Genomic DNA, 12,119 nt, shown 5'->3' with positions numbered 1-12,119 from the left:
TACAAATTCCAGGCCAGGCGCAGTGGCTCACGCCTGTAATCCCAGCACTTTGGGAGGCCAAGGTGGGCAGATCACTTGAGGCCAGTTCAAGACCAGCTTGGCCAACATGGTGAAATCCCATCTCTACTAAAAATATATAAATTAGGCAGGTGTGGTGGCACTCGCCTATAGTTCCAGCTACTCAGGAGGCTGAGACAGGAGAATCGCTTGAGCCCAGGTAGCACAAGTGGCAGCATGCTGAGATCACGCCACTGCACTCCAGCCTGGCTGACAGAGCGAGACTCTCCCAAAAAAAAGAAAAGAAAATACTGATTCTAGCCTCACATCAAATCTACAGAATTAAAACCTCAAGAAAAGTTAGAGAATCTATTTTTTGAAGCAGATTATTCTAGATCGAGACTAGTTATAACAATATGAGCTTCAACTGAAACCTGTATTTAGGGAAAAAAATGTATAAATGACATTTTGGAATGCCTGGGCCAGTTTTAATAGGAATTGTTTATTAGATGATATTGAATTCTGGTAATTTTCTTAGATGTGATATTTTAGAATTATAGGGGAATGTTCTTATTCTTAGGTAACACAAGCTGAAGTATTAAAAAGGTAAGTGTCATGTCTATAATTTACCATTAAAAAAACAGCAAATTGCTTTTAATAATTTGGAAAACAGAGAAAGCAAACAAGACAAAATTTGGGGGAGGGGCAATCATTACACTCTTCTTTCAACTTTTCTGTGGGTTTGAAATTTCTCAAAGTTTGGGGGAACATTAAGCTGTGAGGCTATTCTGGTGTGAGCCAAACATGAGACCCACTGGACAAGATAACCTCTGTTATTCCATCCAGCCTGAGTGCCTGGTGCCTGATGTCTGAGGCTGAGTTCTCTGTGGCTTACAGAGCCACACTGGGGTGTGGTAAATTCCATACTGACTGGGGTGGTGCCACAGCTGAGACTAAGTCTTGCAGTGACACTAGGCCACAGTGACCCCTAGAGGTACTTGGCGCACTCAGGAGCAGTCCACCCCTTGCCACAATTGGCACGTTCAGGAGTAGGAAAGAGAAGCCCATGGGCACCCCCACTGTCCTGAATTGCATGGGGCCCGTGTCAATGCAGTCTATCTTGCTTGGCCCTAATGACCTGAGGTTTGCTCCCTGAAGGTGGGGCTAGACTAGAAAAAGGAATACCAGATCCCTGATAGACAATCTCCAAGAATGATGACACCCAGGAAAGCATGCCAGATGGAGGCTAGGCCTGGAGACAAGCAGGAGCAGGAGTTTCATGCCTGATATGAGCCCAGCCCTGACCAAATCCACCAGAATGAACTATAGTGAGGATACAGGAGGCACATGGAGGTGTGCCAGGATGGGGAAGGACACACGGGGTAAAGGTATGAAGGGGCAGGCAGGGAACAAATAGCACCCTGGGTGCAGGGTTAGGTTCAGGGATGGGCTGCTAATGGGAAGTTCGTGATTCATGGAGGTGATATCAAGGACACTTATGTACTCACGAGGATGAGGCCAGGGGACACAGGTAGGTGACATGGTAACACTCAGAGTCATTCCAAGTATAGAACTCAGCCTAGAGCTCTAATCAAAGGTCTGAAGGAAAGACAGTTTTCCGTTGCTTGAAGGTCAAGGTGCAAGGGGCAGAAATATTCACAGGTATTTAATTAAGGGCTGACATCCATTCTCCTAACCTTTGCAATTTGTTGTATTGCTACACACAACAATATTGGTGCAAGAGCCTTAATTCAGAGACCAAAGAGTTTGGAATTTCACAATAAAGATATAACTGAGGGCGGAGAGAAACTTGGGATGTAGGTTTCCAGCAGAAGAGCCTGTCCGGACTGCACTTCCTCCTCAGCTGCTTTCCCTCAGACCAGGGACTGTCTGAGGGAAAAGAGAACAGACAGGCAGAATCTAAGGCTCAGCCTATGCTGCATCTGAGTCCAGGATGATCAACAGTCACACTGAGGGCTGAAGCAGTATGACAGGAGGAAAATGCTAACCTCTAACCAATTATTTACATTTCAAGTTTGTTTGGGGGAACTCTTAATGAAAGCGTTGAGACAATTAAAACACCATTGTTACACACTAACAAACTTTTCCAAAGGCTGCCGGATTCGTGAATCACATAAATAAATAAATATAAATAAAAATGAGGACTGGCAGACTGCAACTTTGTATTACAACCTCTTACCTCCATTTTTCACAATGACCAGGCAACATCTTTCAAAATAAATAAAAACCTAAGAAACTGTATTGATCTGTCCTTTTGCAGGTGGCGGCGAGGGTGGAGAGGATGCCATGAAGGCCTCGAGCACACTATGAGAGTACAAGGTCGTGGGTCGCTGCCTGCCCACCCCCAAATGCCACACACCAACCCTCTACCACATGCAAATCTTTGCATCTAATCATGTCATTGCCAAGTCCTGCTTCTGGTACTTGGTATCTCAGTTAAAGATGAAGTCTTCAGGGTAGATCGTTACTGTAGGCAGGTGTTTGAGAAATGCCCCCTGTGGGTGAAGAACTTTGGCATCTGGCTGCGCTATGACACCCTGAGCAGCACCCATGTGCCGGGAATACAGGGACCTGACCACTGCAGGTGCTGTCATCCATTGCTACCGAGACATGGGCGCCTGGCACCATGCCTAGGCCCACTCCATCCAGACCATGAAGGTGGAGGAGACCACAGCCAGCAAGTGCCACCGGCCAGCTGTCAAGCAGTTCCATGACTCCAAGATCAAGTTCCTGCTGCCCCACTGGGTCCTACACTATCAGCACAAGCCATGCTTCGCCACCAAGAGACCCAACACCTTCTTCTAGGTGCAAGGCCTTCGCTTGGGTGTGCCCCAAATAAACTCAGGAATGCCCCGGGGGAAAAAAAAACTTTATTGATCTAAAATTAGAGATTCTACCATCTAGGTGAAGAGGCAGGAGCAAGAAGAGCATGAGAAGTAACTCCAAGGCTGCTGGCAATGCAGGTTGGCAGAACAGAGCATAGCAACAGGGGAAGGAAGTTGGGGGCCCGCCTCTAGAAATGGGCAGTAGGTACCTAGGACTTATCCCACAGAGCTGCCCACTTACACTCCTGGAGAAACACCCAGGCCACACCATCACCTCTCCATTGAGGAGAAAAAATAACAGATTGTTTGGTCACAGTGACATTTTGGCTCTACATCCCCGAGAAGAGGAGAACTGGCACAAGCTAATGGGGAACAGTGTGATAAAACAGAATGGTACGAATCAGGCTACTGTGTTCTGACCCCTCAACTTTTCTTTTTTACCCAAATAAAAGAGCAGAACAAGGTCAATCATTATTATCTTATCTTTATCTTAAAGCCTTGGCACTTCTCTTAGAACAAACACACCACAATAATCTTTCTTGTAATACCACTCGGAATGGCCTGACAGATTCAGACAAGCTTTTATGCCCCAAGACATTTTATTGACAATGCTCAGGATAGTCCACGAAAGGACTCCAGGTAAACCCAAATCAAGAGATCTGGCTCAGAAAAACAGCCACAATTTCCCTTAGGAATGCTAAATGCCTTTGGACCTTTGGCCCACTATGCTAGACAAGCAGGCACAGAGGAAGCAAATAATAAGCTGGTGATTTTGTGGACAGATCTTTCTCTTTTTTCTTTTTTTTTCTTTTCTTTTTTTTTTTTTTTGAGACAGGGTCTCCCTCTGCGGCCCAGGCTGGAGTCCAGTGGCATGACCATGTCCCATCGCAGCCTCGACCTGCCAGGCTCAAGCAATCCTCCCATCTCAGTCTCCCGAGTAGCTGGGACTACAGGTGTGCACCACCACGCCCAGCTAATTTTTGTATTTTTTTGAAAAGACAGGGTTTCATTATATTGCTCAGGCTAGTCTCAAACTCCTGGGCTCAAGCAATCCACCCACCTCGATTTCCCAAAGTGCTGAGATTACGGGCCTGAGCCACCATGCCTGGTCATAGACCCTTCTTAGGTTTCTTAATCTTAAGAACAAAAAGCTCACCTGGAAAGCAAGAACACATCAATTTGGCAGTATCTGGTCACTAAAAGAACTGCATCTCTGGAAGCAAGCATGGGCTCTAATAAACCCCACAAAATATTGCCCTCTAATTCCCAAATACTCCTGACTGTCTCTTTCCAAAGAGCTAAGGAGGGTTCAGTTCAAAGAACATTAAAGTCCCTTTGGCTTGCATAGCAGATGAGAAACCAGACTCTTCTCACCAAGCATGCCTTGGGCCCACAAATACTCATGGAAATAGGTATATATTTCTGAGTAAAAAGCCACCATCCATGTCAGAAAAAATCTGAATCTACCTCAGCTGTCTTTCTTCTCTTAGATCTGTCTGCCTCATACTTTGTGGATGACTACTTTGGAAAAGTGAAACTCGGGTAAGACACTAAGCTCTCTAAGCGTCAATTTTCTCTCAGGTAAAATGGGGATAGTGGTATTTACCTCAGAGGGTCATTGTGAGATAACACATGTAAAGCACTGAGCCTAGTATATAGAACAAATCTAGTCAGCAGAAACTAGTTGCTGAGTACTTCTACATAGACTGAAGTAGAAAAAAAGAGCAGATTCATGAGAGGAGAAAGAAGAAACAAATATACAGTGTCATGTGGACAGGAACTACATAGATGATTTCTAAAAGCCACCTCCAAGACCAATTCAGGTCCTAGGGGGAAAAATGTACAACACTGAGTTCTGAGAAGGCTAGGCAGATACATCAAAGACAATGCATGGTTTGGAGGTATGAAACTGAACAAATGCCTTCCCAATACTCTACATCCAGCGGGATGCAAATGCAGTGTCATCTGTGGGCAGTGTTCCTGTTAACTTGACACAAGATCAGTCCTCCATCTGCAGGTGTCAAAGCTCCCTTAATCATTAGTTCCTGAGTCAAATATAATACTGACAAAAACATTGTAGATCTTTCATCTTTTGGGAGAATTTTTAGTCGTAAATTTAGGATTCCATTTGTTTCTTTAAAGCAAAGCCACTAGTAGCTGAGGGTGATGGTGTGTGCCTGTAGTCTCAGCTGCTCGGGGGCAGAGGCAGGAGGATTGCTTAAGCCCAGAAGTTCGAGTCTATAGTGAGCTATGATTCCACCACTGCACTCCAGCCTGGATGACACAGCGAGACATCTCTTAAAGAGAAAAATTTTTTAAAAAGCAAAAAGCAAAGCCACTAAACTATGTTAGCCTAAAGAGGGCATGCCTGCTTCATTACAGACGGTATGACACATCTTGAGATAAAAACAAGGATGGCTTTCTTGTCTAGGTTCCTGACTGCTCCTTAGCTTTGAGTTCCTCTAGCTTCTTCTCATAGCGACTCATGAAGTAATCATCTGGTTCAATCCCTGCATTCTTCAAGTTTTCCATGATCTTTTCCAGTCTGAGCACTGATCGGGCTCCTTCAATCTTTCTTGTACTCAAGTACAAAGTGAACTCCTGGAAATCCAGAAGCTTACAGGTGTCCACAGAGCAGATATTCCGGATATCTCTAGTTCTATCCAAATGAGGAAAAAACACCAGTCCTGACAACTTCTCTAGGTCCTGGAGGCTCACTTGGAATTCAGTTAACTGAGGCTGGAAGCCGATGGCTTCGTTCGGTACCACAAAGGCCCCTAGTGCCAGTGGTTCGGTAGATACTGAGCTTCTGCGGGCCAGGATTACCTTATAAAGGTGTGAGGGGACTGCCACGTTGTCCTCGCCAATCACCTAAAAACAAAGCAGCCATATTAGTGATGCCAATTTGTGCTAACAGTTCGCAAATTTTTTCTGAAAAACTTATTTAACGCATTGCTGAAACGTACTTATAAGCCATCCCACTCTGTTCTAATGAATTTACATTCAACTGCCAAACATAATAAACTGATACAGAGATTCACATAGAAGATAAGTATCTAACAGGTCAATTCTGATCACATTCTTTAAAATAATATAACCCCAGGTGAGGCACGGTGGCTCATACCTGTAATCCCAGCACTTTGGGAGGCCAAGGTGGGCGGATCACTTGAGGTCAGGAGTTCAAGACCAGCCTGGCCAACATGGTGAAAGCCCATCTCTACTAAAAAAGAAACACAAAAATTAGCTGGGCGTGGTGGCAGGCACCTGTAATCCCAGCTACTTGGGAGGCTAAAGCTAGAGAATTGCTTGAACCCAGGAGGGGGAGGTTGGAGTGAGCCGAGATTGCACCACTGCACTCCAGCCTGGCTGACGGAGCAATACTCCATCTTGAAAGATAAAATAATGCCAACCCAAAGATCAGGGGTCAGAGTCTCCATTCTGTTTGTAGGACAAAGGACAAAGGAATGCCATGAGTGAGTCCTGGTTTTTTAATAGACAAGAAAAGCTGTAATTTTCTCTTCATCTCATAATCAGAACTTCTGGTGCTCCAAACATTCAAAGGTCAAAACTGCTAGCTTGGGTACTCCCAGCTCTAGAAATAAAAACATAGCCTTAGTTTATGAAATTCACTAGAGAACTAAATAGCCCTTAGAGAAGCAGCCAGGTGTCAAGTCAACATTACCATCTCCAGGATCACCTCAATTAGGGCTAATTTTTAAAATTAAATTACATAAATGTAAATGCTGTTTGCTCTGAGTTTTGCACATCCTTGGGCTTGTGATCAAAGAACTTCTAAATATGTTGTCATATCAAACACTTTGGAAAGGTATCCACACAATGAAGAAGCCAGGGTCAGGCCTAGATAAGATAAATTAGTTGTGTGGTTTGGCTGAAATTAATGAAATAACATTATTACCAAACCTTTTCAAATTTCCTTCCAATTGGCATCTCGGCTGGGTGCGGTGGCTCACGTCTGTAATCCCAGCACTTTGGGAGGCCAAGGCAGGCAGATCCCCTGAGGTTGGGAGTTTGAGACCAGCCTGACCAATATGGAGAAACCCCATCTCTACTAAAAATACAAAATTAGCTGGGCATGGTGGCGCAAACCTGTAAACCCAGCTACTTGGGAGGCTGACGCAAGAGAATCGCTTGAACCCAGGAGGTGGAGGTTGCAGTGAGCCGCGACTGTAGCATTGCACTCCAGCCTGGGCAATAAGAGTGAAACTCCATCTCAAAACAAAACAAAACAAAACAAAACAAAACAAAAAGCCTTTTTTGAAAAAGAAAATACTCAACATCTATTTACTTAATGGTCCCCAATAACTGACATAAACCAACTAAAATATGCTCATTGGTATTACTGCCCCTCCCGGGCCCTTCCCTGGTAAGAGTCAGTTTTCTTTCCCGATCAGACAGCTCTGCCTGCAGCAAGATTCCTTCTTGGGAGCCCAAATAACGCAGAGACACGACAGTTACAAAGGAAGTTTCTTTTCGGCTTTTTTCAAGCTCCTACCTACATGGCACACAGACTGGGGACTCCATGACCATCTGCTGTCTGTCACACATGAAGGTCCCACTGCCAAGACCAACTGCAGAGCTTCAGGGAAGACCCATGCACGGGAATGATTTCCATAACCAACTGTCTTCAAAGTTACTGAAAGTGGTTGGTCAGGGTGTGGTGTAAAGTCTATGAAACTATACAAACTAGAGACATAAAATCTCCATTTCACCCCAAAAATTCATTTATGCACCTGGGAAGATAAACATACTCTTCAAAGCAAAAAATATACTGCGGGAGAACCCTATGGAAGTCCACAATTAACTCACAAATCACCAAAAGATGTTAATTCAACAATGCAACTCAGAGGTCCTGTGCCTGGCATTGCTGGAAATACAGAAAAGAATATGCTTTCAAGTAGATGCAGCTGGTGCCTCCACTCAAGAAACTTACCACCTAGAGTGGGAACCTAGAGTGGGAACCAAGACTTACAGCTTTTGTATTGGTTAGGTGCCAATACAAAGCCCAAATAACAGCACTAAGGGGATTCAGGGGAAGCTGGGGACCAGAATTTAGGGCACAGATGCAGCTGAGCCATAGTTTGCGAAGAAGGAGAAGGTAAAAGGGGCTTCAAGTATTCCAGGTGCTAGCTAGGAATCCAACAGTTAAACAAAGTCTTGGTGCCACCACGTGGACATTCCCCATCACTGCAGTACAGTTCAAGAACATTCACTTGATTTTCTCTCCTCATGGACTCCTTGTCTACAAACGGCAATTTTCAAATATAATTAACATGCCCATTGCTGCCACGCAGAGCTTCTAATCAGACTTGTAAAATTCCAGCCAAAAGTAAAGACGTTGGACATTTTAAGTTCTACAGCTTTGCTTTATGCAAATGTACCATTTCTACAGGTGTTTAAAAACTCTTACGATTGCTAGAGGACCTCGATTCTACTTTTGAGAAACCTCATGGAAACAGAAATTCCTATTAGGAACCACAGGTGTGATCCTTCTACCCATGACCTTCTCACAATATTTCAAGGGGGTAAAATACTATCCCTAGAACTAAGGAGAAAAATAAAAACTTAGCCACTCACTGATCTCTTTTCTGATTCAGTCTGCTTTGTTCTTAGGAAGCAAACATCTTTAATCTGTCTAATATAGGGACAGGTCCTAGTAGGATATTCAGAAAAACCCACTGTTTCTTCCTTGAATTTAAGATAATTTTTTTAAACAATCAATCTTGAAATATTTTAGAGCTGTCTTCTTTAAAGACAACTCAACCTACATAATAAATTTTTCCTACTTTTGGAAAAATTGGAGACTTCCAAAAATGTTTCTAAACACTACCAGAGCTTCGGTGGACTGGAAGCCCAGAGACCTGGTCAAAACTGGCTTTGCCACTAAGCTGCAAGTCACATCCACCCATTTCTTATTTCTTCATTTATAAAATACATAGCAGCCATCCCCATGGGTGGATTGTTATTTATATTTTATAAATGCCTCTCTCATAGAATGGTTATGAAGATACAATGACAGGTTAGTTAAAAAAATTTCAAAATCTACAAGATCTTGTAAAAAGCTATTTTTGTATGGACATCATTCAAAAGATACAACAGCATTTGGTACAAAAGATGGTTTTACAGAGGGATGGGCAGGCGGAACGTATAATCAAGCAGGATTAGACTAGTTACAGGTCAGCAATGGGGTTTCAGGAGGAGAAAGCAACTTGGGCACAAATGATGTCCGTAACAAAGGACTCAAAGGCTTAACATAAACCAAGTGTAGTTAATCAGTGAGTCAGCAAACAACCCTTTTCATGTAAGATTTAGGCATAAAAATATCTTGCAAAGGAAACCCTTGCTGCTGTTAAATTCCCATGAAGCACTGAACTCTACTCAAGACTGTAGCAAAAACTGGAAGTCAACTGGGAGTTAACTAGAAAATACAATACATAAGCTGGCACTCATTTGCAACCTGAAGCTAGTTTTCTTATATGCTGACCTGAGCTTGTTTCCTTCCATCCAAGAGACAGAAATGACAATTTGCCACCACCACCCAGCCCCAGAAGAGACCCAAAACAAACAATACCACATTAAGCCTGCCATTTGTAAGGTCATACATACTGTAACTGTGCCTCCAATAAAATATTAAGCAGCATCAAGAGGAAAAAATATGTACCTGCTAGAATCAGATAGATATATTTGGTTACAGTCCCCTGGTAAGACAAAAAAAGAAACTCCAAAAATAAAACTAGAGGGACAGATCAAGAGACCAAGCCCTTAAAAAGTCATGCCAATCAAGTCAAAGAAAGAAACCATGGGAGTTTGATAAACAACAAATCCGAACCTGAGGGGGAGAAGGAACATGAAAAGTGAGGGAGTCACAAAGTGTGGTAAAGTCAACGAGATTGTGGTCGCCCCCTGTGTTAACTATAAAGCCTCAGCAGATGCTTGTGGCAGCACAAACCCTGGAAGACAGTACTTCTCACACTGGGGTACCTGTTCCAGGCCAAAGGGTAGGAGCCTACTAAGAGTAAAACAAGCACCCTCTTTCTAGGCTGTCAATGGTACTTGAAGATTTAGGGTGAGGGTAGAGAGACAATCAGTAAAATAATTTAACTTTCATTAAAAGAAATAGATATGGAAATGAACAAAAGCTTTCCCTAAATATAAACCAAGAGACTTAAAAAAATTATTACTCCCATATCACTTCAAGTGATGTCTCAAGACTCCTGAGGGCATTTTCAATTTCCTCCCCTTTAGGGTTAGTATAGTGGAAGTTTGCAAATTGCTGTTATAAAAGAACACAGATTGTTAAATATTTCTAACATTACCACCATCACTGAGTTCTAAAATCTGAAGCTCACTTTCTTGTCAGACCATTTATAATGTCCAAACCAGAATCTTCAGGTATGTTTCACTTGTCTGGAATCAACCTCTTCTTGAAACAGGAACATCAGAGAAAGCAGAGGGATGACCTCAGCTATAATAAAGGGTGTGATTCTGATTAGAACTGTCAGATGACTACTTCTGATAAAATCACTGCTACGAATCTTCCCTTAGGCTCATATTCACTCAAGTTCTATGATGATGTGATCCTTTCCTACATATTCTAACAGACAGTTCTGCCTGGCTATAAGGAATCCTCCTCTTGGCCCATTTTCTGTTATTTTTGCATGCTAGCAAGTATCACTTGTAACTCCTCTCTCCATCCACACCATCTTTTATTATCTGCTAACCTTAAGCTTTTGTATATATGAACAGCACAGCAATTCATTTACTATAAACTTGAGTGCTTCAAAGAGTAACACTGTAAATGACTGGCAATTATCAGACAGACTCATGTTTGGATACCCTCTTTGACAATTATAAGCTATATGCCTCAGACTCGATCCTTAAAGTCTTGATTTCCTTGTCTATAAAAGAAAATGGTCACTACTTTTTTTGTAAGGGTGTAGTGAAGATTGAATGAGACGCATGTATAAAGCTATTTACATACTGGCTGGTATACCTAGCTCTCAAGAAATGCCAGTTTATGTGCTTTACTTCCTCCAAAGTAAAAACACATATATGCTTCATTGCCTGGATAGAAAACTAAATAAGCCCTTTTATTGGGTACAACCTCCTAAAATAAGGTTCCAAGTATAGTTGTAAGCAAGCAGTAAATATTAAATGGCTAGATCTGAGAAAACAAAACACTTTCCAAGCATTCTGAATTGCTGTACGTAATTGTAAGACCCTGCCTTGGAAGCGGGAATTCATGATTCAAATTATTCATTGCTTGAGAGAAACAGACCAGTCTCTAGCACTGGGCAATGCTGTGTCCCCTTTCCCAGAAGAATAAAAGGACATCATTTTATCCATATTTGTTTTACAATTAATTGCCTGCTTTTCAAAGGCCCTGCTTGCTAGAAAATTATCTTGAAATTCTTGCCTGAACTTTTTAACTGGTCATTTGAAGTTTCTGCCACCAGGCCCCAAACTTTCCTTTTATTTTTGTCTCCTTCCCTACATGAATGCTCTAACTTAACTGTTTTCTCAGCACATATCCTATCTCTTCTCATCTCTTCACCTTGCCTAGGTAGACCTCACACGTCTGTATTTCTTAACCAAATTCTCCCAAGTTTATAGATACAAGTGTATGCATACATATAAAAATTTTGGCCCCACTAAATTCTTAAATCGGCAAGAATTTCAAGACAATTTTTCCAATTTATTTCACTAACAAACTATATTTTGCTTTCATCTAATAGATACACCAAAGATTTTTAGGTTTAAAATTCTACCTGAAATAAAGTTTGATTTGAAATATAATGCCAAATCTAACAAAAGCAGTATTATTATGGACATATTTGTTAGTGAAACACAAAAATATATAAAAGTAGACGTCAGTTTGATATGCTTCTCCAGAAATATGGATTCCTGGAGTCAATATTCAACTTTACATATACATACACAACACACAAACACAGTGAACTGCTTTCCTAACGAACAGTGTCTGTCAATCTCTGTTTTGAAATACAAGAACACAGAAAGCAGAGGAGAAAGGCCTTCTCAATGGTGAGCCACTAAAGGCAATAGAATTCATGTACTATGAGCTTTGGGGCTCTCTCCATCTACCACAAAAGATTAAAAACAAATGTGGTGAACATACCTGACAAACCAAACAGCAGAGCGAGCACTCAAGAATCAATCTGAATTGCTGTTCAGATCTCGGTTTCTGAACATCAGTCCCCACCAAAAGGATCCAGTGCTCCTTGGAGAAATGGCCGATGG

At 42.2% G+C, this 12,119-nt stretch overlaps 1 protein-coding gene and 1 pseudogene across 7 annotated transcripts in view; one reads left to right on the top strand and one right to left on the bottom strand.

Annotated features, from left to right (window-relative positions):
• Nucleotides 1–2,304: 2,304 nt before the first annotated feature.
• On the top strand, nucleotides 2,305–2,823 carry LOC123571846 (large ribosomal subunit protein eL20 pseudogene; annotated as a pseudogene).
• A 49-nt stretch (nucleotides 2,824–2,872) lies between these two features.
• EXOG (exo/endonuclease G) overlaps nucleotides 2,873–12,119 on the bottom strand; it is a 29,241-nt gene continuing 19,994 nt past the window's right edge. For all 7 annotated transcript variants that reach the window (XR_012430985.1, XM_074031715.1, XM_074031713.1 and 4 more), the window contains one exon: nucleotides 2,873–5,714. Coding sequence is in view for 5 of the 7 variants with exons in the window: in XM_074031715.1 (XP_073887816.1) it covers nucleotides 5,271–5,714 (444 nt within the window). In the remaining 2 variants the exon portion in view is untranslated. The remainder of the gene's footprint in view (nucleotides 5,715–12,119) is intronic.

This window comes from Macaca fascicularis, chromosome 2 (genome assembly GCF_037993035.2).
Source record: "Macaca fascicularis isolate 582-1 chromosome 2, T2T-MFA8v1.1".
In the NCBI taxonomy this organism is placed as follows: Eukaryota; Metazoa; Chordata; class Mammalia; order Primates; family Cercopithecidae; genus Macaca; species Macaca fascicularis.
This window is presented reverse-complemented; position numbering and strand designations above follow the sequence as displayed.